A 26,789-nucleotide genomic window follows, 5' to 3' on the forward strand; every position below is an offset into this window, starting at 1 on the left:
TTGGTGGGTCTCAGGCAAAGTGGGGCAAACAAGGCCTGGACTTGTTTCTAGGGGTTTCTTGTGGCTTTGGCACCCTCCAATCAGCTGACCAGTCAGGCACCCATTTGGGCAGATATCATCCTAAGGGCTGTTGGCAGGGACAAAGTGATGAGTTTATCACTGCCCACCTGAGAAATGTCATGTGTTGGGGCAAGACCCAGCCTATATAAAGTTGGGTATCCCTGCCTACTCTTGGCTTCCACTGTTCCCCTGCCCCTTGTCACACACTCTGTTTTCTGTTTCTCTGATGGGCTAGGCTGTCCAGCCCCCAGGCCTTTGCCTCTGCTCCCTCCCCCATCTGAAGGCCTTTTCACTCTCTTTCTCTCAGCTGACTTGTGATTTCTCAGATCCCAGCTTAGGCAGGATGTCTCTCTACAATACGCATCTATAGCACCACCAGGGTCTTACCTAGGGAGTAAGCACCAGCTTAGAAGGGAGAGGGTGTTTCTGTGGTCTGGGCTTCTAAATGGCTAGTAAGGCAACTTCTGCTACCAAAGTGCTCACCAAGCGTGATTAAAATGGCTGAGGCTTTGCTCCACAGGGGGTGATCAGGAAGGGAATGTCAGCACCCCAATGCACAGAAAGTGCCTAGCTTGGTTGGGTGTGTCTGATACATGCTCCGGTGGCTCCCTGGGCTATAACCATTTATCTTCTTAAGATAGAAATAAGCTTCTTGAGGGTAGGGCCTTGTCCACCTGCTGACTACTGGATCCCCAAGACATAGCACAGGATCTGAGGCATGTAGTCAAACACTTGTGAAATAATGGTGAATGAGTGAATTAATTCTAAGTACTCATGTTAGAAGGAGGAAAAGGAGGAGGAGGGAGGAGGAGGAAGGAGGAGGGTCAGGGAAGAGAAAGGAGGAGAAGGAGGAAGGAGGAGGAGGAAGGTCAGGGAGGATAGAGGAGGGAGTAGGAGAAAGGAGGAGGAAGAGGAGAGGGAGGAGGGGAGAAGAGAAAGGAGGAGGGTCAGGAAGAAAGAGAAAGGAAGAGGGTCAGGGACGAGGATAGAGGAGGTACAAGGATAGAGGAGGAGGGTGGAGGAAGGAGGAGGAAGAACAGGAGGAGGGGGAGGAGAATAAGGAGGTGGCACCACTGACCTCCTTTCTGAGGCTGAGCCTTGGGTTTGTCATCTGTTGGTGGAGTATGGGTGCTGTCACTCCACAGGCATTTATGAACTGAGGCCTCTTGTAACAAGAGCCCATGACTCACCTTTTTAGACATGAATTTTCAGCATATGGAGATCAGGGTTGCATTTTAGCATCTCAGATCACATTTTACCTGCCTCCCTCTTCTTCTCTAGATGACCTTTAGGAACTCAGACTCCTGACCTGCACTACAAGAGCTAAACAGGAAACCATCTCTGTCTCCCTTTATTGTGTTACCTTCGATTCCCTCCTGTAGCCTCATCCTTCATTCAAGAAACATTTTGAGAACCCTTGGCACATTCTAGGCACCGGCCAGGCGCTAGGGGTCACAGATGCAATCCTATTGTCTTTAAGTCAGGCTGATGAGTGCCAAGGAACTGACCATTAAGGTAGAACGTGTTTGGGAAGACAGGAAGCCAAGAAGACAGGAAAGATTTAGTGAGGCCTGGGATGGGCAGAAGGCTTCCTGAAGGAGGTGGCATTTTAGCTGGGTGGGTCTTACAGGGAAACAGACATGTAGGCAGATGACTGAGGGGAAAGTCATTCTTACTGAGACAAGGGGCATCACAGGACAGGTCAGTGTAGTGGGGGGGGGGGAGTGATAGTGTAGTGAGGTGGGGGGGCTTTGCAGTTGTAGGACCTGAGATGAGGCCTGAACCCCAGAGAGCCCTGTATACGTCACTGAGCTATTCAAAGTAATCTTCTTATGCTGCAAAACCAGGGGAGGCTTGAGGAGGAGCTGCTGTGGGTAGGGTTGCTGTTTCTATCTCTTCCTGGGAGAATGAGGGGGATATGGGGAAAGGATCTCCCTTCCTACTTCCTGTGCTTTGGGGTGCTGACATTCCCCTTCTGGCCACCCTTTGCAGAAAAAAAAGCCTCAGCAATTCTAATCATGCTTGGTGAACACTTTGGGGCAGTTGCCTTACCAGCCTTTTAGAAACCTGGACCACAGGAACACCACCTCCCTTCTCAGAAGGTCCTCACTCCCCAAGTTAAGTCAGTCCTGAATCCAGGAACCAGCCAGTCCTACGACTTTTGCCCTGTCCTGGGTCAAATGATCCACACCTCTGTCCCAAGCTGGCTGTGACTACAGGAAGAAATTGAGGGTAGCTGACTCTAAAAGTGGTTATGCTGCGAATGAAATGTAATAATACCAAGTCCAGATGTATGCCTAGGTGGTGACTCTTAAATTTTGTCTTTTAATAGTTTAAAATTGAGATCACCACTTAAAACGGGAAAGTGGGAGTGAGAGGTGGGTTTTGCTTGTGTTCCTTTTGGATAATCTCAAAGTTCCAGGCAACTTGACCTTTCTGGGCCTGTGTTCCCTTTGCTCATCTCTCTGGGCCCCTTCATTTCATACATAACCGACGTCAGCTGGGGCCCCAGCATGTTTCCTAGACTGCTCCAGCAGAAAGCTGGAGTGAGGGGAGCTAGGAGCCGGCACGTGCCCCTCCTCCCCCTTGGCCAGGAGGTCCAGGACAGGGCATCCCCGGCCAGCCTTGTCTGAGGACCCTAGGGCACAAGGCGGGCACTGAGAAAAGAGGCTCTGTGCAGAGAGAGGTTTTAATATCCTCCTGCCTTTAATAGCTTTCCCTGAGATGGAAACTTGGGTTGAAATGATTTGCAGCTCTCCAGATTTTTCTGAGTGTGTGTGTGTATTTGGGTTTATTTTTAGCCGCAGGGGTTCGTTCCTTGCCAAAAAAACCTGCTTAAATAAAACCAAGATTAATATTTTTACTTAACGGAAAGAGTTAGTCAGGACAGGCTTTGAACTGGAGACTCCCTATCTTGATTGGGAGTGCATCTTAACTGTCTGGCCATGGCTTCCACAGCAAGGAAAAAGCCCTTTGAAACTGACCTAGAGAAGTGCCCTCAGAGTAGGATGCAGGAAGGGCCTATTGTGAGGCCTCGCCAAGGGGCATTCTTCCTCGAACAGGCTGCCCCTCCCTGCCCCCCTCATGTTCTCCAGGGCCCTCTTCCTGGAAAGGCGAGGTCCTGGCTCCCATCAGAGCCCCAGGACTCTGCCTTACTCCCAGCTCCTTCCGTAGACCCTCCCCACCAGATCTGGTCCAGGCTTCTGCTTCCTCTGGATTCAGATAAAGCAAACGGAGTCTCTCCTCCGGGATGGGCTGAGGCCGAGATCCGCTTCAGCCTCTAGGGGAGTTCCAGATGCCTCTCCCCATGGACAGACCTCCCCCCTCTTTGTGCCATGCCAGCAATTTGTTCTTGCTCCTACTGCTGTGTTTGCTATACTTGAATATCATTTACCTATCTCCTTGCCTGCCTTTTTAAACTTGGCCCCTGAATTCCTCAGGGCCTCATTTATCTCCGCGTCCCTGTGAGCCTAGCACAGTACTCCATAAATGATTGTTGAACAGATGTTTATCTGGCCCTGTGAACTGAGAACTGCTATTATCCCCTTCTGATGGAATAAAGCTCAGAAAGACTTGGTCATAGGCCAGAGCTTACCCAGAGGAGTTATCTAACTTTTTTTTTTTTTTTTTTAAATCACCCTCCACGTATGTGGCACTTCCCGCTTCATGTATTCAGCATCTACATATTAGGGACTTGTTTTGTGCCTGGCTCTCTGGTTGCTCAGGTATAGCTGTTAGTAAAACAAAGTACCTGCCCTCTGGTGAGGCTTGCATTCTAGTGAAAAGCACAGGGACATAGGCTATGTCAGATGACGGCCAGTGCTGTGGAGCACAGTAAGGCTGGCCAGGGGCTATAGGGAATGGATGAGGATGGGATACGGGGGATCGTGGAGGCCTCCTGACCAGGTGATATTCGAAAGAGGTGAGGGAGGGAGCCCTGTGGCCACTGAAGGGTGTTCCAGCGGGGGAACTTTAAGGGCAAAGGGGAGGTGAACAAGGGGTAGGGGGCTGGGGCCCAGAGCAGAGCAAGTTGCCGTTTCCAAAGGGCAGGAGGGTTAATAGGACTGGGGTGAGTGAGGGGCATTTTTAGGAGCTCAGTTTTGGATGGCTTGAGTTGGAGATGTCTTATTAGACCTCCAAGCATAAACGTATACTACGTGTAGACTTGTGTCGCGGACGTTCTGGGATGGAGGTTGCAAAAAGGGGAGCTGCCAGCTGTACAGATGGTATAAAGCCACAAGCTGGGTATAAGTGAGAGGAGGACGAGGAACCACCACTGCCTGGATTGAGCACCGTGGAGGTCATGGGTGGCATTGACGAAAGCTGCTTTGGTGGAGTGGAAGAGGGAGTTGAGGTCATGGCAAGACGCTTTCAAGGTTGGCAATCATCACCCCAATTTGTAAGCCGGGATGGGAAGTGACTTGCCCAGTGTTACACAGTGACAGGACAGTGACTGCATCCAGGTCTCACGTGCTCCATGCTGGTTCATTCCAGTGTATCATGGCCACTCCTCCAGGGGTTTGCTTGATCTGCCCTTTCAGCCTCAGAGTTTTTGTAGAGGGGCTTTTGGGGCTTGAGGTTGTGGTGACAAATGGGGTGGAAACCAGACAGATCCAGTTAGAGCCTTTAGGTCTCTGCCCTCCACCCCTAATCCCTGAGGCCCTTTCCTCAAACGTGGACATCATCAAAGCGTCCCCAAAGGGGCAGCAGGTAATTGAAAAGAACTCGGAAACGGGTCACCGGAGGTAGATATGAAAGATTCCCAAGGGGGGATGCTGAGTCGGGTCTCTTGCTGCCTTCCTCTGATTAGCACATTTAAGAGCCTACAAGTAATCACCGTCAGCAACATAACAGTATAGCATCTGTTTAGCTTCAGGGTTACAGCGTGCCTGTTTATATATACATTGTCTCATCTAATTAATCAGCCTAATTAACCTCAGACTCATGGTGTTGTGAGAAACCTCAGGGATCATCAGGTTTTGTGGTTTCTAAATTATTTTATTTTCTTCCTTAAAAGCTTGCTGAGGAGCATAGTATGCTAAACAGATGATATTCTGTTATATTGCTGACGGTGATTACTTACAGGTTCTTGTTACTAATCAGAGGGCATGTGTGTGACAGTGATTGGGAAAGAGTAGTGGTGTGGTCCAAAGGATAGGGAGACACTGGGGGCTTAGCAGGGGGCCTTCCTCCTAGGGACCAATCCTCCTCTCTGATCCTTAGCAGACCTGACAGGGTGTGGGGAGGTGGAGGAAATTACGAACTGGTTTTCAATCAGTATAAATCCCATGAAAAGGTTTTCAGGCAGTCTGCTTTCCTGGGAGACTCACCAACTTTTGTTCCACTAGGAAGCAAAACCAGCCTCAGGGGACTTGACTTCCTTTACATAGTTGGAAAAGGGGGACAACAATAGCCACTGCATAGAGGTATCATGAGAATAGAGCAAGATTGCATGCATGCACTGCTTGGCACACAGGAGGGGCTTAAAAAATGGTGGTTGTTGTTATCAATGTGTTCTAGACCCTCCCTCTCCTCTACACTTACTGGTGTGATGCAACGAAATGCAGGGAGCTGATGGTTAATGAGTGGGTGGGCAGCTGGAGAAGCAAGAGAGCCTGACCCTGCCCTATTTGGACAGGCTAAAATGCAGCATCTCTATGGGGCACAGGACCAGGGAATTGCTTAGTGGGCTGAGCCAGATGGTCTGTGGGCCTGCCTTGCGGTGGGTCCCTTGCTTGTCTTTGTTAGGAGCTCTCGGCCTCAGAAAGGCCCTGTGGATGGCAACCAGGAAATAACCATCAAATGAGTATCAGAGACGTCCTGACCCCTCTTTCCCTGGAAGGAAAGTCCAAGTCTGGGAAGGCAAGTGAGCCCACAGTGCAGGCCTTTCTGCTTACCTAGACCTTGCCTGCTAGGGTCCTGTCAGAAGAATGTTCCCCTCCCTGGGGTTGACACTAACAATGACTTCTGCTTTTGGAGAAATTCGTTCTAGCTGCTGGCCAGGTGGGCCTTCCTTAGCCCTGCTATCCTCCTAAAAATCATACCTTAAGCCAGGAAAATCATTCTATAGGGCCTTCAGAGAGACAGGAATGGGAGTGTGTGTGGGGGGGGGGTGTGCATGTGTGTGGCACTGGAAGTATCATACTCACTAGATGGCTGAATCACCTCCTCTACCGTGGGGAGGATTTGTAGTGTTCTCAACAGGATCCTAACATGGGTAGAATCCATAGTCTTAAGTTGGTATACATTAATTCAGTTAAGGGATCCTTGATCCAAAATCCAGCCAAACTTTCAGTGTTCCAACCTACTAGTAGGAAACTTCAACTCTCAGATCGGGGTAGAAATGTCTGGATTTGATTGAAGATGGTTGGATGGGGGGGTAGTAGGAGAGGGTGAGGCAGGGGGTGTCTCATGGGTGTCTTGTCCCCCTCTGACTATGCTGATGAATAGCGGATGTGCAGTTTCTGGACACAGCAAGCAGTAAGCTGCAATAGAAGCTGAATCTTGTTTGCCACTGGAATTGTTTTTTTGCTCAAAACTTGTGCCACTTGTGGTCTACATTACTATGGATGGAGGTGGGGGCAGAGAGCACACAATTATATTTCTGGAAGGGAGGTGCCTTGTTTCTTTTGTTTTTGCAAGCTCTTACTAGCCCTCCCCACAAAAAAATTATTTAAAGAAAGAATATGATATAGAGATATTACCTTTACCCCTGGATCCTTAGGTGTATGATATATTTAAAAGGGCCCTACATATGTTTACAGATCTATGTACCAATTACATAAGCACACATAGCCTGGTCAGTTTCTTCTTATAGACGTTAAGTGAAAATACTGTTTACTCTGTTTTCCTTTGACCTCCATACCTCTGGAAGCCCAGGTTCCTTTCACAAGGGGAAATAAGAGGTTCCAAGACTGAGAGTCAGGCTGTTTGTCATTCCCCCCTTCTCTGACTGATGCCTTCATACCCTGGAGATTAGCCCTCTAGCCATGAACTTTTAAACTTTGTCTTCCCACTAGGTGTGCTCTGTGGAGGTAGGAAATGGGACTTCTATTTCTCGTCATCACCCCGCCAGCACACCAACCCAGCTCACGCCCATGTTGATTTGGCTGCTGGGGGACGCTGGGTAGACGGTGTGGGGCCATGTTCTAGCCTGAAGGAGCATAAAGAAAACCTGTGTCTAGCTCAGCCCCTCTATAAATCTGGCTTCCAGCCACTACACCAAGGTGGCAGGAACGGCCCACATGCTGCCAGCTCTAAGTTTGGAAACTGTCTTCTGTTGTTGTTGGAGAACCGTGACCTCCCACACCTCCCCTGTCCACTGTGGCCCCCAGGCCAGCGAATGCCTCGGAAGCACCCTTAATGCCAAACAAGAAAGTACAAAATAGCACACATTTGCATTGCAGAGAGAGAAACCGAAGCAAATAAAGACATGTTAATTCATAGACCTAATAGGCAGATTTGAGGTTGGCTGGTGTTTTTGCTGTGGAAGAACTTTGTGGATCTCTTTGGGAGAGCAGAAAGTTACTTAATTTTAGTCCAGTTGGGTGCAGTTTTGTTTTTATAAAGAAAACACTGGTGTGGTCTCTGTGCTGGGCCTTTTCTGCTTGTCTTTCTGGACCATAACCATGTGATCTCATTTGGTCCTGGTTGGCTGCGGTTGGATTACATGTGGGTGATGAGACAGGATAGGTACCTGCGATGAGGTGGGTACTCCAGACTTAAAAACACCTTGTATGTTTGTTCTGACCAGTTTATGTGTGTCCACCCACATCTCCATGAAGTTCTGCATGATATCTTGAGGGGCTTGCCTTTCTTCCCATCCCAGAGAGAACCCCTAGGCCTTTGCTTACAGTGTATGTTAGAAGCTGAAGATGCTCAGATAGACAAAGAACAACAGAAGTCACAGTGGTGGTGGTGGTGGTACTATAACAGCAGTGACAGCAGACACACTGTTCTCAGTGTTTGTACTTAACCCTCACAGCATGAGGGTTAGGAGGAAGTGTTATAGATTAAGAAATGAAGGCCCGGAAGGGTTTAATGACTTCCCTAAGGCCATGCAGCACCAGTGCTGGGATTTGAACTCAGGGCAGTCAGGCTCCAGAGCCCTGGCTGTTCAGTGCTTTGCCATATTGCTGCTCCACTAGAATTAAGTATATCACTTGTAAGCCACATAATGGGCATTGGGCCAAGACAATCAGAAATATTTAGGCGAAAAGAGGTGGGGAGGGCAGTCCACAGGGGTTTGCCTGAGGCCACACGGTAATGGTGGAATTGAAATGTGGCTTCCTGACTGCAAAAACTTACTCCCTTTTCAAAGAACTATTCTCAGATGAAAATGTTCCAAGCTCAGGCCATTTCAGGGTAAGGAAGGAACTGGCTCACTGTGTGTGCAGAAGCTTCCAGAAGTACCTACCTTTATGGGACAGGTCTGCTTATGACGTGTTATGTCTAAATGAAGTCAAGCCATTTTTGAGCCAGGAAAGGGTAGACGTTACTATTTAAAGGAGCCCCTTTTGCTATTTCTCCCCCCCCTAAGGCAAAGACTCACTTGCTAGTTTACCTTCTGTGTTAATGAAGCAGGAGAAGGTGGAGCCAAATCAATTCAGGAAGAATCAATAGTAAAGTCCTGGCAGATATGCTTTCTGCCCAACAGTTAAGCTGTTACAACCTGACTGTGGGAGTTACTGTAGAGGAAATAGTCCCTGGGCCTCTGGGAGGCTGGCTCCCTGCCGAGGATGCTGCAACAAAGTTAGACACAGAGGTGGAAGCAGAATCTTGAGGGAGCTTGCTTGGCCTGGGATCTTGCCAACCTCTTATTTTACAGCAGACTTGGAAACAGACACTCGCCTCCTCCCACTGCCTCAGCTAAATTGCTAACTTTGCCAATGGGCTCTGTGTTTTACCCTCCCTGGCAAGAAGGTCTAGAGGGTCTGTTGGTTCATCTGGGTCCTGACTTCACGTCTGACTGGGAGAGAAGGATCCAAATTCGTTTGGGGAGGAACAGGATAGAATCCAGTTGAGATGGGGGAGATTGGTCCCTAATAAAGGTGTTTTGTTCTATTTTGTTTTAACTTAAGAGATTAGAGTCAAATGAATTGAGAAACACTGTGGGACATCCAAAATGGAGGATAATGGAACTACCAGAATGGGCAGGGCTGTGTGTGTGTGTGTGTGTGTGTGTGTGTGTGTGTGTGTGTGTGAAAGGTATTCTGCTTAACAGACATTTATTGAGTGCTTATTTTTTTGGGAGGCTAAGTACAACTGGAGATAAGAAAGAGTGACAGGATCTTAGGGCTGAAAGGGTTCAATTTGTGGCTCAACGCGTGGCTGCTAATGTGTGCAAAATCCATTCCATCCTGGGCAAGGTCCTAGCATGAGAGCATCCAGACTCCCTTGATGGAGACACTCTCTGTCCCTAAGGAAGCTTCCCCATCTCTTGTTGCCAGTTTTGTTACTAGAGAACATTTTTGGTTGAGTCAATGAATACAACTTCTCTGCAATTTCTGCAGTGTCTTTAAGATCTCTCCATTTATTTCTCCATGTGCCCATTCTATAAATACTTTAAGACAGCTTTTGGGTACTTCTTCACTTAAAATATAAAGAGCACACACAGCCTCTTATAATCTCAAAGTAAATCCCTTCCCTCTCTGTGTTCTCAGGGCATGTAGTAAATGCCTCTCTTCCAGCCTTCCTCACACTGGGTCTGTCTAATTGTTTTCTTGTTCATAGTCAATTAATATTTACTGAGCAACTCCTTTCTGCCAGACATTGTACTAAGAAATTTCAGAAGATCTTTTGTTGAATCCTTATTCCAATTCTTCAATGTAGGTAGAGTCACACCCTCTTTACAGAGGAGAAAATTGGGGTTCAGTAAAGGAGGTGGCTTCCCTTCTCTGTCTTCTTGTCTGTATAATGTGGATGCTAATACTGTCCCTGAAAGGCAGTCATGAAGAGTAAATAAATGAGGTGCACTACTGCACATAGTCGGTGTGTGACAAATGGGAGTGACTTCTAATGGCAGCAATCCTTCCATGGTCAGCCCATTCCGCTTTTGGTGATGATGATAATGATGATGATGATATTAATCATGTTTATGTAGCATACACCATGTCTGAGACACAGTGCTGCGTTTCATGTGCATCATCTTACCTAATCCTTTCAATTAAAGAGATTGGTACCATTATCATCCTAGCTTTACAGAAGAGGAAATTGGAGGCCAGAAACAAAGTTACTTGTCCACAGTCCTACTAGCCATAAAAGCAGAGCTGGGGTTAGAATGGTTCGGTCGGCTCCTGGGCACCCCCTTTTCCCATATGCTCCATCCCCCACCACATCCTAACTGTGCCATGCCATCTAAGTGCTGGGTACCCAGGGCCCGCTCAGAATGCTGACTGGGCATGGAAGGAGGCTGGGTGCACATGCATTGCAACCCTGCAGGCATGCCAGGACATGCAGAGGAAGAGCCCCAAAGGAGACAGTACTCAGAAAGATGCATTGGTAGGAGAGAATAGGTCTGGGAGACCATGCAATGCTTAGATGGACAGTGGAGGAAAGGCAAGAGACTCTAACAAGAGAAGTAGATTTTCGATTACGGTGAAACCACAGAGTCAAGAAACTTCTCCGGGAGTGAGTGCAGCCTAGGAATTTCCAGGGTCGGCAATTGTGAACATTTGGGATAATTAACTTGAATGATGACTGCCTGCCTTCTTTCCTCCATTCCTCTCCCACCCCCCAGTGTCTCTCATCTGAATTCTTGCTTTTATAAACACAATCATCTATTCAACTTGGCCCAGAGGTAAGAAAGCAATTCCAGGCACCCTGGGGGTTGGATGGCCCAACCTGAGACATGGTCCCTGATGTGGTTCAAGCCTCCCTAACCTCATTCCTGTCTGCATCTTGCCTTTTTCTGCAGTGATCCGGGCCAAGGTGGTAGGGAAGAAGTTGGTGAAGGAGGGGCCCTTTGGCACACTGGTCTACACCATCAAACAGATGAAGGTGAGTGACGGAAGCCCGTACCAGGAGAGTTCCTGGGCTGTTGTGTTTTTTTTTTTTTTTTTTTTGCCATAAGAGTCCTGGCCGGGGGAGGCAGGGTGGGTGTATGTAGCCCCTCCCCACTGCTGGAGAGGGTGTTTCTAAGGCAGAAGAAAGGGATGGGTAGGAGGTGAGGGTGGGGACGGGGGGGTGGGGGGGGGTGGCTGCTTCACCCTAGGGCCAGCACAGGTGGAGTCCCTCAGAGGCCACTGTTAAGAGGCTCCACTCTGGAACCACACGGCAGACAGCCTTGTTCCCTGGCAACTGTGAGACCTTGGCCAAGTCACTGCCCCTCTCTGGGCATTGGTCTTCCCATCTGTAAAATGAGGGGATGTGACTAGCTTGTCTTACAGGTTCTTCTGAGCTCTGACTTTTGAGTTTCAAAAGTTCCTACCAGTCTTATGCAGTTGCTGAGGTTACAACTTATGTTTAAGTCCTCGAATCTTTACACTGAACTTCTGCTGATCACAGGAAGCTTATCCTGGTGTAGGAACTGCCCCCGCTTTCCCTATTTTTCCAGATCATGCCTCCCAGCTGGTTAGCACTGTTTATTAAGCATCCTCATATAACTGAACATATTCCTGAGCATATTTGCACCATGAAGCACACTAAGGAGGTCCATCTTAACAAAAAGAACATCAGATTTGAAACCTACAGAACTTGCTTCCTTGTCTCAGCTCCACTCCTGACTAGCCTGCTTCCCTTAGAACCACCCTTTCCTGGGCTTCAGTTTTGCCATCTGTTAACAGTGTGGGGTTGGGCTACGTTCCCCTAAGAGCTCTTCCAACTCAGGCATTTCAGGATTCTAAGTGCCCTGGGACACTGGTGGTATTACATCTAAGGAGGAGTTGCTTTGGGTGCCAGAAGGGGGTACTTATGTCTGCCTTCGCAGAGAGGGCTGGTGGCACTTACTCACCCTGAAGAGCACAGCTGGTCCACCACCCCACCTTTGTAAGCACCTCCCTATGTGCAGCACTCTGTGTCAGGAGCCTTGGAGGCCACGAGAAAGATGGGGTTCCCATGTTTAGGAAGTATAGTCAGGCTGGGAGAGAAGACACATGTGCGTGACTAAGCAGAAGTTCAAGGTGGGGTGTGCTCAGGTCCAAGGGGACTGCCAGCCCTTTTACTCACTGCCCATATTTGTGCCCTCAAAAACTAGAGCAGGACCAGACACGCATCAGGGACTTGGTAGATGTTTATCCATCTAATGGAGAAATGAGGGTGGGACTCTACTGGCCTGAAAACTCCCCAGAGGAGACAAGCCTTTGAGCCCCAGGGTAGAACTGAATGAGAGTAGTGATAGCCTGTGGGGGTACCCAACCATTCTGGAGGCAGACCTCCAGGCCTCGTTATTCCTGCGTCCTGAGGCCTGAGGTTTGATGTACTAAGTTTGTGGAACCTGTTGCTTTCGATTCAACTTTGGAAACATCCACAGCCTTCTGGTTATGTAATGTCCAGAGTCAGCCCTGGCTAGGTGCCCTTGGCTGCCCAAGCCTGGTCATGGGACCAGCTTATGTCTTCAGATGGCCATGGGGAGAGAAGAGTGGGGGGGGTGGGGGGGAACCAACGAGATCAATAACAACCAAAGAAACCCCCCTGTATAGCCCCCGGCAGCCAGTGAGCAAACGCCGAAGCATGTTAGGCAAAGCAGAGGTTCAGGAAACACCCCCCTCCTGCTCTGGAACAATCCATCACATTGTGGACGCTCTGTGGCCAGCAGATCTGAGGGAAAAGCTGGGAGGCAGTGGTTCCTAAGCTTGCCCAGCTTCCCCACTTCCTTCAGGGCCCGGATGCCAGGGTGATGAGAGGCCCTTCCTGTGGGCAAAATGTCCCACTTCCCCCTGGCTGGTGCCAGGCCGGCCTCTGCGGGGTGTTCAGAGGCCAAGTTACATTTGTTCACCCATCAGCTTCAGAGCACACACTCACTCCCGGGCTGGTGGCGTCACACTGTCCATTCACTATCCTTCATCCAGGTTCATGGAACCAGGGTGCTAGACATGGGAAAGTAAAATTCCTTGTTTTACTTCTGACACAGGCTCAGAGGGGAAATGACTTGCCCAGTCATGCATTTAATTAAAGACAGATCTGGTTCCCAAGCTAAGGTGTTGGGATTCCTTCCCAATCCTGTGTGTTCTTTACATGACTCCTCAAATCTCCCTGCCATGTCGCTTTGATCATTGATCACTGTCTAATGCCTTTTCATTAACTCTGCCCCTCCTACCAGCCCAATATTAGATTACTCCTGGAAGGGTCATTGCCCTTCTATCCTGAGAGGCCACTGAATTCTGTTGGTCTCCAGGTAGCAGTTGGCTAATCAGGTGTGGGATGTAGGAACTAGAGTAGTTCATCCAACTGTCCCTCGCCGCTCCCCCTGCCTTCTCACCTCTCTCTGTGCTGAACACTATGCTTCAGGCCTGGGATACAAAGATAATGTTTGTTATAACGAAAATAAGACTCTATTCAAATAACATGCTTTGAATATTTACTATGTACCCGGCATTCTGCTAAGCCTTTGCATGGATCAGTCCTCACAACAGCCCTGTGAAGCAGACACACATTTTTCTCTATTTTACAGGTGAGATAACTGAGACTTAGAAAGGTCATGTAATAGTCAAGTTCATACCACTAGAAAGTGGCAGACTGGAGGGAAGCTATAGAGCCTTTGCCAACAAGGAGATTATAGAACAGCCGAGCTGCATTCATCACTCCTGCCCACCCCCACCCCAGTTGTATGTAGTTCCCCCAGGGAACAAAAAGACGTTAGCTTGGCTTTGTCGTTTATCTTCCAGCAGTGTAGCTCTTGACTTGCAACATCCTGCAAAGGGTGTACTGAAAACTCTTTGTAGGAGGGAAGGAGGAGAGGCCAGGGAGGCGAGCCTGCATGAGTTTTGGCACTGGTCCCTGGGTGGCTTTGTTCTAGTGGATTAGAGAGTCTACCCCAGAGAGTCAGACGGGGTGAGCCAGGGCTCCCTTAGAGCAGGACTGAAGGAACTCTGAGAACGTGAGAATTTGAGCCATCCTGTCTAACCTCTCTCTCCTGTCTCAGAGTTCCCACCCCCTCCCCTGGAACTTCTTACACAGATGAAAGGCAGGCAGACCATCTCCCATATGCTAATTCCAGAACCTCTGGTCCCACTTTGCAGGCCCCTCTTGAGTGTGCAGAGACCCACAGGTGTGTGTGTGGGGGGGGAGCGTTTGAATGTTAAGGGGGCTTACTGCAAGCCGAAGGTTGGAGATTAGCTGGAGCAGAGGCACTGGGCTGTAGTGCAAAGGTGGAAGTTTCCAGAATTGGTCACTCTAATCTATAGGGACCTTATCTCCCATCAGGACCATGAGAAAGCGGTCTGCTTTGCCAGGAGCTGCAGTCTGTACAGTGGAGACATGCTCCCAGGCTGGCGCAGCGGGGGACAGCACGTGGGGAACATTATGTCCCAGCTGGTCCCGGGAGGGTCCCATGGGGAGGCCCACTGGTCATGTGCTTTGCATGTCCTGACTCTGGGCAGGACAGATTTGCTGGGCAATTGGAATGCTTGGCCCCTGGGGACTTCCTTCCTTCAGTGGTCTGTCTAATCAAATGAGCACTATAGCAAGGTCTCGCCTTTGAAGCTCCAGCTGGAAGCCTCTCTGAGCCTCCAGCCCACAGGGAACTGTTCTCTTCTCAATGCCTGTAACTCTTTCTGGTCTGGGTCTCTCGTCCAGCCCTCAGCAGAGACTGCCTGCATTGTCATGTGCTCTGCCCCCCACCCCTTGCTAGACAGCCTGTTCTGTAAGAGAAAGGCTGTACACTTGGTATCTCAGTCAAGCATCTAATGTCTCTGAAACTCAGGTTCTTGGTCTGCAAAGGAGAATAAGTTGTGGGTTGAAAGGAGTTCATGATGTAAGACAGCACCCAGCACAGTTCTCATCTCTGGCAGCCAAGCCAGAATTATTTGACATAGTGATGACATTTCATGCTGTCAATGTAGAGTGAAGAGCAGGCATTCCATAAGAAATACTCAAAGCCCCCCAGATCCAGAAACTTCTTTCTTACATTATTTGTCTCTTTACCCCAAGGGAAGCTAACTTCTTAGAACTTTTGTGTACATACTACCAAGAGGGGAGGCCAATGTGGTGTGTGTCTACACACAATAGAACATTATTCAGCCTTAAAAAAGGATATCTTTTCATTTTGACAACATGGATGAACCTGGAGGACATTACGCTAAGTGAAATAAGCCAGACACAGAAAGACAAATAGAGCATAATCTCACTTTTATGTGGAATCTAAAAAAGCTGAACTCACAGTTGAACCTCTCACAGAAGCAGAGTAGAATGCTGGTCACTAGGGGCTGGGGGTTGGTGGAGATGGGGAAAAATGTTGGTTAAAGGGTACAGACTTTCTGTTCTGTAGGATGAATAAGTTCTGGAGATCTGATGTACAGCATGGTGACTGTAGTTAATAATACCAGATTGAGGGGCACCTGGGTGGCTCAGTCGGTTAAGTGACTGACTCTTAGTTTCAGCTCAGGTCATGATCTCATGCTTTCATGGGTTCAGGCCCCACATCGGGCTCTGTGTTGGCAGTGTGGAGACTGCTTGGGATTTTCTCTCTCCCCCTTTCTCTCTCACCATCGCTGCCTCTGTCTCTCCCAAAGTAAATAAACGTTAAAAATAATAATAGCAATACCAGATTGAATACTAGAAATTTGCTAAGAAAACAGATCTTAAGTGTTCTCACACACACACAAAAGGTAACTATGGGAGGTGAGGGATGTGTTAATTATCCTGATTGTGGTAACTGTTTCACAATGTATACATATATCAAAACAGCCTGTTGTATACCTTAAATATATGCATTTTTATTTGTTGATCATACCTCACTAAAGCTGGAGAGAGAGAGAAAGAAAGAGATAGAGAGAGAGAGAGAGAGAGAGAGAGAGAAAGAGAGAGAGAGAGAGAGAACAACCTGCCTAGTCTGAAGTTCAATCCAGCTTTAAATCTCTGCTTTAAAAGATAAGGTTGGGCAAAGAGCCATGGAAAGAAGAGGAACAAACCTTTCCCTCTGCTGATAGAAATTTCAGTAGAACTAGTTTTAAGCTAACTTTTAGTGAATAATGTGCACCAAGCACGATTCTAAGTCATTTAATTCTCAAAAACATTTTATGGAGTAATACGTTACCCCATTTTACAGGTGAAGAAACTGAGACCCAAAGAGGTAAAGTAGCTTTCCAAATGGCTAATAAGTGGCAGAGACAAGAATCGGACTGGCTGTCTGTCTCCAGAACCAGAGTTTACCATTAATCCTCCAGTGCTTTGACTGGATTTGATTACCTTTAACATCTTTTCCAATTCTCAGATTCTCTGATACTCTGATTGCAGGACACTACAAATGTATTACAGTCTTCCTAAATTTGCCAAACCAATTCTCAGTCTCTATGCATATAGACCTAATGATACTTTTGGGATCAATATTTAGGTCAAGAGGGGATCATTATAAAGAAAAGATAACGAAATGAATACCATCTGCCTTTACCATATTGTCACACTCAAAAGTGACGCTAAGTGGCAGTGCTGTGTCTGTCAGACCCAATCACTTACGATGTAGTAAAGTTCTGATACTGCATGCAAGTGCTACAAGCCCTGTTAAAATCAAGATTCCTTCAAATTCCAAAGGAGTGAGAACTGGGCAGCTGAAGTCACTGGACCCTAGACAGGGACTGATCCTCGCTCATAAAGCAGAAAGGAGATGAAGGGGAAATACCAACAAGGATGTACTGAGGCTCTGATGGCCTTGGGTCTGCAATATCTCAGAGCGAGGACTAAGTTGAAACATTTGCCAGGAACTCAAGGAACATCCACACCAGAGGAGAAGCTGATGGGCACAGGGGGAGTGCAGGGAATGTTCTTGGAAGGCCACACTGGATGGCATGCACACAGCAGTGCTCTTAAGCATGGTTCCTGTTAAAGCCAGAGAGGCACCATCCATCACTGAGGAAGTGGGGGGTACGATCTGACCCGCCCCTGCTCCCCCACGGCATAATTGAAAACTGAGTGTGGACAGCACTTCTCACAGTGCTTGGCTGCGTTTCCTCGTTCAGCTGGTGAGCCTCACGGGAGAAGAGGGCTAAAAGAGAGGCCAGGTAAATTAAAACCATCTGCACTGATGGTTGCACACAATTAGGGCAGCGTTCCCCTTAAAAAGGCAGAGGCTCCCAAACTCTGTGGGTGCAACAGACACTCTATGACGGTGGAGGTCCTCGTGGACCACCTACCCCCACCATCCAGTCCCCACTTAATAGAAAGTAAGGAGAAAACCCGGCCCATTAGTACAAATGGGAGGCACTTAGATGAGACACCAATGAGGCGATGTCTAGCTTTTTATTAATTACCATAAGTAAATTAATAACGCATGCCAGGAGCTAAAGGAGAGACGTTGTCCTGTTGTAAACCCCTGGAGACCACCAGCCATCCAGGGCCTGTGTGCTCTGAGAGCTGGGAGGATAATGGGATTGGGCAACACCTCGCTGCCCCCTTCTACCTTCACCCACTCACACAGTTAACAGAGATTCCTTGACAGATCTGAACCCATGTAAGACTCGTGGCCATGACCTGGAATCACCAAGTGGGTCCAGCCTCGTTACGGTCATACCAGTGGCTCTGAGCACATGCACATAAAGGAGGTGCAACAGCCATAAATAGCATTTGCCTGTATCAGAGGCCCTTGGGCATGACTCTGTGAGGCCACAGGAAGAGAGACCATAGGATAATGGTTAAGAGCATGGGCTCTGGAGCAGATGTGCCCATCTGGAGTCCTGCTTCTGCCATTTGCCAACCATAAGGCCTTAGATTAGCCACTTAACCTGCCTGGGGCCCAGGATCCTCACCTATAAAATGGGCATAAATAGTTCCTGTCTCATGGGGACGTTATGGGGGTTAATATTAGAGTGGGATTTCTCAACTTTGGTACCACTGATATTTGGGGCCAGATAACTCTTTGCTGCAGGGGCTATCCCATGCATTACAGGATATTTAAGAGCATTCCGGGCCTTTTCCCACAGATGCCCCGTAGCAGCCACACCCCCTCCCGTTTGTGACAATCAAAAATGTCTCCAGACACTGTCAGATGTCTCCTGAGGTGGGGATAAAACTGCCTCCAGTTGAGAACCGCCGTCTTAGAGGATGTTGTAGATAAAAATGGCCAGATATCAGCATTTTCATACAGTTCAACTTAACAATTATAAAGTGTTTAGTTTAAAAATCTAGAAATTTTGTATACATGTTTATAGGCTTTGCCTTGGGTAAAGGAAACCAGTGCTTTCAACAGATGCTCAGAAAGATAAAAGCATGGAGAACCCTGGCCCTGAGTTCAACTTCCATCAACCAAACACAATTTCTGAGTCCTTGTCTGTAAAATGGGTACAAGAATGCCTACCTCTTTGGGTTCTTAGGAGGAGACAGTGAGGGGAATGTAAATGGAATGCTTTTATACACTGAAAAATGTCATGGAGGTGTCATCAGAATGCTGGCCATCTGCCTTTTCGGAACGTGGGGGTCAAGGTTGGTGAGGTGGGCAAGGACCCCTTTCACAGCAAATTGTATGGATTTCTAGAAAGGTTTGGGATCTGAGAAGAGCATATGTCTGGTGCGGTGCTGTGGGTGTGTTGAAACGGGAGGTGTGACTGGCTGTATGGGAAGGTTTCTCCAGGATGGCACCACCGTGGCTCAGACAAGAGGAGGAGAAATGGCTGGGGAGGTCAGTGGCCACACGATAGTGGATTAAGGGAGTCAGATTCCCATAGAACAAATGACAGCAGGCTCTCCGAGCCCTGGTCCTGCTCTCATGACGTTCCTTCTGCCCACAGATGTACCGAGGCTTCACCAAGATGCCCCACGTGCAGTACATCCACACAGAAGCTTCTGAAAGTCTCTGTGGCCTCAAGCTAGAAGTCAACAAGTACCAGTACCTGCTGACAGGTAACAGCCAACTCTAGCATTTAGGTCAGGGTTTGGCCAAGGTCCAGCAGTCCTTCACTTCAGAAGGCTAGAGAAGGAGTGATTGACCCAGAAGTGTCCTTAGGACTTTGGCTTTTCACCCAATGAATTATAAGGACTGTCTGGTGTTGAGTGCACTTGGCTTGGCCTATGGTAGGAGCTCAAGGCTCTACACTGAGCTGGGTTTTAGTGTGGATGCCGCCACCGGCCCTGTGACAGAAACGGAGTTTTGTCTAGTTTGACACATTCTCAGCTTTACTATATAAATCAAAAGGGATTGCTAGGACCTGTTCCTCTATACCTCCACAGTCAACCTATTTATTAGGTCTGTTTGTGAAAGTTACCCACCTACAGGCAGTCAGTGTAGGAAAGGAAAAAACAAGAACAAAACCAAGAAACCACTGATGGAGACGGGAAGGGTTGATTTCCGTCCCAACTCTAGGGCTTCATGGGTTTAAGAAGCAAGTCATTTAACCTCTCTGAGCTTTGTTTTCCCCACCTGGGAAATGGGGACACAGTTTTCCCTAAAACGTATCAGGAAGGATGAAGTAAAATCACAGGATTGGAAAGTATTTAGCACAGTACCTGGTCTAAGGTGGGTTCTCAGTAGGTGAGAATTCTTTCTCACCAGCCCTGTGGCTGGGCTCTGGACACAACAACTCTCCTCTTGTCCTCTTTCCTCCTCTAGGCCGCGTCTACGACGGTAAGATGTACACAGGACTGTGCAACTTCGTGGAGAGGTGGGACCAGCTCACCCTCTCCCAGCGCAAGGGGCTCAACTACCGGTATCACCTGGGTTGTAACTGCAAGGTAATCCCTGGAGAGGGCAGGCAGGGGAGGTGCTGGCTCACGGCCCCCAGAAACATCAGTTCCTGCTGTACTGGGCACTGGGCCCTTGTGCTGAGAAGGGTCTGCATGTCGGGCCAGAGCAGAAGGTCGGGTGTGAACAGGGGTGGTGAGGAATGTTGCCCCCTGGCTGAGTGGTGAAGAAGGTGGGGGAAGAATGCCTTTCTGCTATAATCTGTCCACCCGAGGCTGCCCACTTGGCAGCAGCTGGGGCATGAGGACTCTTCAGTGTCCCTGGCCTCTCCTGTGGCTCAAGGTTGTGGCAGGTACCAGATCCTTATAGTGGCAGGTCCTGCAAGCAGTCCCAAGTGAGTTCACCAGGGCAGCTGCCTCACTGATGGGCAAGCTGGCACAGGACTACTGATACCAAATGCTGCAGAAGGTCTAACCAGGGCCAATTCCTTGACTCAAGCACAGAGTTCATGCCACGGCACACAGCCTGCCTGCTGTGGGAGGGAGCTGGGCAGTTCTCTCTCTGAATTCTCACAACTTTGTGTAGTGTTTATTACTACTATGCTCATTTTGCAGATAAGAAAATAGAGGCTCAGGGAGCTTAAGTAACAAGCCCTAGGTCACACAGCTCATGTGATTTCTAGTCGATGGCAGCTAGATGCCCAAAGTTTATGCTTTAATCTTTCTAATTCCTCAGTTTCCACAACAGCTGAGATCTCTCATCCTTGCTTGTTACCACTTGAGAAAGAAGAGTTTTCTCAAATGTCTAGTTCCACCACTTTCTGGCTGTGTAAATCAGAGCAAGTTCCTTAACCTCTCTGAGCCTCTGGTTCCTCATCTGTAAAGGGAGATAGATCTGTTATGAGAACTAAAGAGAATAGCATAGAAGCACTTAGCAGGATATCTGGTACACAGTGGCACTCGGTAGGTGTTAGTGGGTGTTACTTACATTATTTTCACCAAGGGACTGATGTGGCTGGGCTCCACCTGCAGTGCTCTGAATCCAGACTGGAGCAAGCATCAGGACTGGGGCCACCATAGCAGAGCCCACCAACCTTTGGCTGTTATCTAATTGCAGATCAAATCCTGCTACTACCTGCCTTGCTTTGTGACCTCCAAGAACGAGTGCCTCTGGACCGATATGCTCTCCAATTTCGGCTACCCTGGCTACCAGTCCAAACACTATGCCTGCATCCGGCAGAAGGGTGGTTACTGCAGCTGGTACCGAGGATGGGCGCCCCCGGACAAAAGCATCATCAATGCCACAGACCCCTGAGCACCAGACCCTTCCCCACCCTTCCCTCCCTTCCCGCTGAGCTTCCCTCGGACACTAACTCTTCCCAGATGATGACAATGACATTAGTGCCTGTTTTCTTGCAAATTTAGCACTTCGAACACTTAAGGAAAAGTCTATGCTGTCATATGGAGTTTATTTGGAACCATCCTCCTGGCCCCACCCTGCCCCTTTTTGGTTTTGACATCACCCATTTCCACGCGGGAATTTTTGGTGCCATGCCAGAAAGAATGAGGAATGCACACTCCTCTTCTTCGTGATGATATAATCTATTTTTTTAGGAAAACAGAAACCGAAAAACTACCCCATTTGGGCATTGTAACACCTACCCCTCTCTCTTCTCCCCCACCTCACCATCTCCCAGACCCGCTTCCCTCGACCCTTGTCCTCCATCCCAGTACATAAAAGACACAGACAAGGAAGTTGCTGAAAGGTCAACTGTTTGAGGATGAGTCCAGGGCAGCAAGCAGATAGACTCAAGGTATGCAGAAGACCATATACACTGAGGAGATGCTACTGCATTGTCCAACCAGACTATGTCTGTCTGTGTCTGCATGTAAGAGTGAGGGAGGGAAGGAAGAAACTGCAGGAGAGGGTCTGAGAGGGTGCAGCACACTCAATTCCCCCCAGCCCAGTGATGCTGGGGTTGACCAGATGTTTCTGAGTCCGGCAAGCAGCCAGGACAGAATAACAGAACTTTCTTAGTTGATGAAGACTTAAACATCTGCCTGAGGTCAGGAGGCAATTTGCCTGCCCTGTACAAAAGCTCAGGTGAAAGACTGAGATGAATGTCTTTCCTCTCTCTATCTCCCACAAGACTTCCTCCTGGAAAACTCTGGTAGATTTGGCCGGGAGCTTGCCTTTATGTAAATCGGAGGAATACACACATCGTACACTATCCACAGATATAGTCAAGTAGAGCTGGGTAGAGAATACTATTTCCAAAGTAGGGTTTAGCTCACCTAGGGGGATGTGTTTGTATACACATTTGCATATACCCACACGGGGACATAAGCTAATTTTTTACAGGACACAGAATTCTGTTCAATGCTGTTAAATATGCCAGTAGTATAATCTCTTCTATTTTGTTGTCGTTGCTTGTTTGAAGAAAATCATGACATTCCAAGTTGACTTTTTTTTCATTTTAATTAAAATTTGAAATTCTGAACACCCTCGACATCCCTTTAACTGGGGTCATCTGACCTCTGTCCCTCTCCTTTTCTCCTGCTTCATGTTTGGGGCCTTCATTTAACTGCCTTACTGGCTTGGCTCAGATGAGAAATGAGAGTTAGTGTGGGTCAGGGGCCTGGGCACAGGAGGGAAAGCTGCCTTGGCTAGACAGCCACTTTCCTGGATTTTGGGACAGCCTGCTCTTCTCCCAGCTCACTGGTGGGCGAACACCATCTCCTGAGGTCCTCACCTCATGGGATTAAAATCGGTGGTCACTAGGGAAGCCTGACTCTGCAATCAGCTGTAGGGTTTTTGTTGTGTTTTTGTTTTTGTTTTTTTTTGAAATAAAACTATAATATAAGTTCTCTGATTAAATAAAATTATTTTCAGTTTAAGTGTTGAAAGTGAGATGCCAAGAGTAGGTGATAATGGATATTTCACAGAGTTGGGGGTGGTAGGATGGTGACATTTAACATGATCACTCTGTCTCTTCTTTCAGATTATGGCTATTTTCCTCTTAGTATTTGTATCTTCAGTTCATTCCACTTTAGGAAACAGAGCTGCCAATTGAAACAGGATTTAAAAAAAGAAGCAGACAACACATTGTGATGTCTTGCACACACACAGACACACACACACGGACACACACACATGCAAATACCCAGGCAAGGTATTTGGCAGAACTCCTGAGTGGGAAGGCAGTGCAGGCATCCAGTTTCCATGGTATTCATTGGATTATCTTGTACCTTTCACCCTATGGTCATGCCATTTGGCAGGTGGGAAACGGGAGGCTTTGCCCTCTCAATGCAGCTGTGTAAGCAAAAGGAGCTGAGGTCAGCGGACCAGTGGTCTTTAAAGGGTAAGCCCAAGTCCTTGGTGTTCTGAGATTTTCTTGATTTCAACCTCCAAGTCTTACAAGATGGAACCCCTGACCCAACCACACAAGTGCCCTCTCACAATTGGACATCAGCATCCCCTCTATGAAGCATTGGCCATTCTTGGTCCTTCATGGGGTCACCTCCACTCACACAAGGAGGGACCTGGGGTGAGGCCTGAGCATGAATCATCTGAAGTTTCCCTGTAGAAATGTTGGTGGAACCACAGTCCCATCTGTCAGGCCCTGTCAAAGAGAATAGCAGGTCCTGGGCAAAGAAGGGTCCTTTGCAAAGCGATGTTGGCAGAGGGCGGTTTTTGAGCTTTCTATAAGCTATAGCTTTGTTTATTTCACCTGTTCACTTACTGTATAATTTAAAGTCATTTATGTAGCTGAGACACTTCCGTATTTCAATCATATCGTGAGCGTTTTATTTTGCTAAATCTTGTGTCATGTGTAGGCTTTAATATGTGTACATTGTGTTTAAGAGAAAAAAAAATGAAACCCACATGCCGCCATTTTCCTGAATCAAATTCTAAAGTGGAATGGAGGGTAAAATACTTCTACTGTGCAGGCAGCTAGACTGGCGAACTGGAGAAATGAGAAGGAACTACCACTTGACACTAATCCCTCCTCCTCCCCATCAGCATCCCAGTGCTTTCTGGAGTAGGAAGGAGGAGGGAAAACAGCAAGTACATCCATGTCCTTGCTCTGTATCAACTGGCACTGGGCAGTCTGCTGGTCATTCCCATTCTTTTTCCCCCCTTATTTTTGACCACTCAATTGGGAAGCCATGATTTCTTCTAAAAACCCAGGGCCATGGGAGCTGTGATTCCAAGACCTCTTGGCCTCATCTGGCCATCTCTTCTGCCTCCCTATCCAGAAAGCATTATACCTGGGGCTCTCTCCTCTCAGACCTGTGCTCCATCTGTCTGGGTAGATAATACCAGAGACTCCCATCCTTTACCATCACCCAGCTCCAGACCTACATCATGGCAGTCATGGTACAGCCCATGAATATCATTTTTCATATGATCGTTCTTGAACAGTTAAAGAAACAAATGATTTATTGGAACAGCTCTGTCTCAGAAACACTGTGGCCCCTAGGAGACAAGTGCCCTCCCCTGCCCAGCCTTTCATCTTGTGTTTGATGATCATCAGTATGGATTACCCCAAGATGGCACCCAAGAGTTTGGCTCCTGGCTACCAAAAATAAAAATATCACTACAGTAGTTTTACACAAGGAAAACACTTTAAAAACCTGATGATAGAAGCAAAACAAAGTGTGAGAATGTAGGGGAGGTGGATATCAACAGCCTCCAAAAATTAGCATTTGGGAGACATGAGGAGGGAAAGAATTTAAGACCGGTTCGTGCTCTTGGGGGAAGGGCTTCACAGATCCTCCCATGCCCTCACCTTTCCCCTTAGCCAGTCTGCTGTCCTGAGACCCAGAAGTGATGGAGAGAAACCAACCAGAGAAAACCCTGTCTGGAAGGAATGTATTTGTTGCTAAATTTTGTAGCACTGTTTACAGTTTTCCTCCATGTTATTTATGAATTTTATATTCCGTGAATGTATATTGTCTGTAATGTTGCATAATGTTCACTTTTTATAGTGTGTCCTTTATTCTAAACAGTAAAATGGTTTTATTTCTATCACACACCTGTAGTCCCTTGCCTCCTTATATCCTGACTGCCACTGGGGGTAATATAGACAGCAGAGGGCCTTGGGAGCTGGTCCCACCTGTCCTGGCTGCAGGCAAATGAACATTCCCCTCCCTTCATTCACTTCTAGGGCTTGAGCCCACCCTGCCCCAGTCCTTTCCCAAGGTAGGAGCAGGCATTCTAGATATTCCCCCAACTGCTAATCCAGCACTGACCTTGCTCCCTGTTTCTATGGCCAGGGTTCTCCATAGCTCTACAGAATCTGGATTCCTGTCGAATTAACTATTAGTAGTTCAAGTATTCCCAGACTGGAGCCCTGACTTGGCTTTCCCTGTTTTCATCTAAGAATCTCACACCATGAAACTGAGAGGGGAAGGTTGCAAACATCAGTGCCTGATGCCAAACACCTGCCTGAAATTCCAAGTATGGCTTGGCCTAGTTGGATATGCTAGGAACTCGAGAGGTCCCACTATAGCCGTGAGCCCCTCCCAGAGCTTACAGCTGGACCTGTCATCCTCAATGAGTTGGGTTGGCTGCATACCCCTCACCCAACTTTCATCCCATTGTTGACAATGATCCAGGGTATAGCTTTTGCCCCTATTTCAAGCTAATCTACTTTGATCACCTATCATATATCAGGCACAGCACTCTACACACGATTGCATTAAATTTCCACAACCCAATGAGGTTGTCCCACTATCATCCATAGTTTTTAGCTGAGGAAGCCAAGACTCAGGTTAACTCATTGCTCAAGACCTAGTATGCTGGCAGACTAGGATTTAAATTAATTCTGGTTTGATGATAATCCCTTAATTTTCTCTATAGTGTTCATACTTTGTTGGAATATGCCAGGTTCCACTTACCTTTCTTTTTTTTTAAATTTTATTAATTTATTTTGAAAGAGAGAGAGAGGCAGAGAGAGAAGGAGAGAGAGAATCCCAAGCAGGATCCACACTGTCAGCGCGAGCCTAACTCAGGGCTTGGACCCACAAACTGCAAGATGATGACCTGAGCCAAAGTTGAACACTTAACTGACTGAGCCACCCAGGCGTCCCTCCACTTACCCTTCTTATTCCAACCAGCATATCTTGGATTCTATGACTCTCACTGGATCAGATATAAGGGAAAGATAATCAATGGAAAAACCTCTCTGCCTGTTTAGACTGCCCCCACCTGGGGCCTGCAGTCCTACCACTCGTGTGGTAGAATTTCCAGGTCAGCAGCCTGAGCGTGGGATTCTACGAACAGGCCAGTCCCCAGCTGGGACATTCGGATACCTTTTTAACTACACTGTTGCCCAAGATTCACATTCCTTACATGGCAAGCATGGGGACATGGCCCTGCATTCCTTTGGCCAGTTTAAGAAGACCACCAAACACACAAGCAGATATATCACAGGCTATTTCCAGCTGCCCAGAACTCTTTCCACCCAACTTCTTTTGGTTGTGGGATAAAGAGCTCTCCACCTTTTCAGGAAGATGTCACCCCTCCCACCCAGCTGTCCTATGAATGGGCTCGACCATGTGCTCCAAGCTAAGCTCCAACCAGAGACCATGTGCTCCAAGCTCTGTCTCCAACCAGAGACAACCTCAGGTACATCCATAAGTCAGAAAGCAAAGGGAACACACAAGGAAAGTGCCCTTCGATGATCAATGCAAACAAAATACAACAGCTTTTATCAAAATAAAAGTTGGAACCAGGTTCTGCCCAGGGCTCAAGGGAAACAACATCCAACCTTTGAAACATCTTTTATCTTTATTACCAGCGTTTGGCTCCAAAATGCCAGCTCAAGTTGTCCCCGAATTTGCTGAAAATTCCCAATATCCCAAGGGACGTCATCCACCTTTGTCATTTGTCCTGCTACCTAAAATTTCACCTGAAGACTTTATTCTTTCCCTAAGAAAGCCAGGTATTCTCACAGGAC

General features: G+C 47.8%; 2 protein-coding genes across 8 annotated transcripts in view; one reads left to right on the forward strand and one right to left on the reverse strand.

Annotated features, from left to right (window-relative positions):
• TIMP3 (TIMP metallopeptidase inhibitor 3) overlaps positions 1-24,861 on the forward strand; it is a 59,519-nt gene extending 34,658 nt beyond the window's left edge. Inside the window, exons 2-5 of the mRNA XM_007096450.3 lie at positions 10,976-11,058; positions 18,936-19,047; positions 19,754-19,875; positions 20,942-24,861. Coding sequence (XP_007096512.1) covers positions 10,976-11,058; positions 18,936-19,047; positions 19,754-19,875; positions 20,942-21,139 — 515 coding nt within the window. The 3' untranslated portion in view covers positions 21,140-24,861. The remainder of the gene's footprint in view (positions 1-10,975; positions 11,059-18,935; positions 19,048-19,753; positions 19,876-20,941) is intronic.
• Positions 1-26,789, reverse strand: part of SYN3 (synapsin III) — a 460,089-nt gene that overhangs the window by 275,258 nt on the left and 158,042 nt on the right. The gene's annotated exons all lie outside the window — the stretch shown is intronic.

The sequence above is a fragment of the Panthera tigris genome, chromosome B4 (assembly GCF_018350195.1).
Source record: "Panthera tigris isolate Pti1 chromosome B4, P.tigris_Pti1_mat1.1, whole genome shotgun sequence".
Classification (NCBI taxonomy): domain Eukaryota; kingdom Metazoa; phylum Chordata; class Mammalia; order Carnivora; family Felidae; genus Panthera; species Panthera tigris.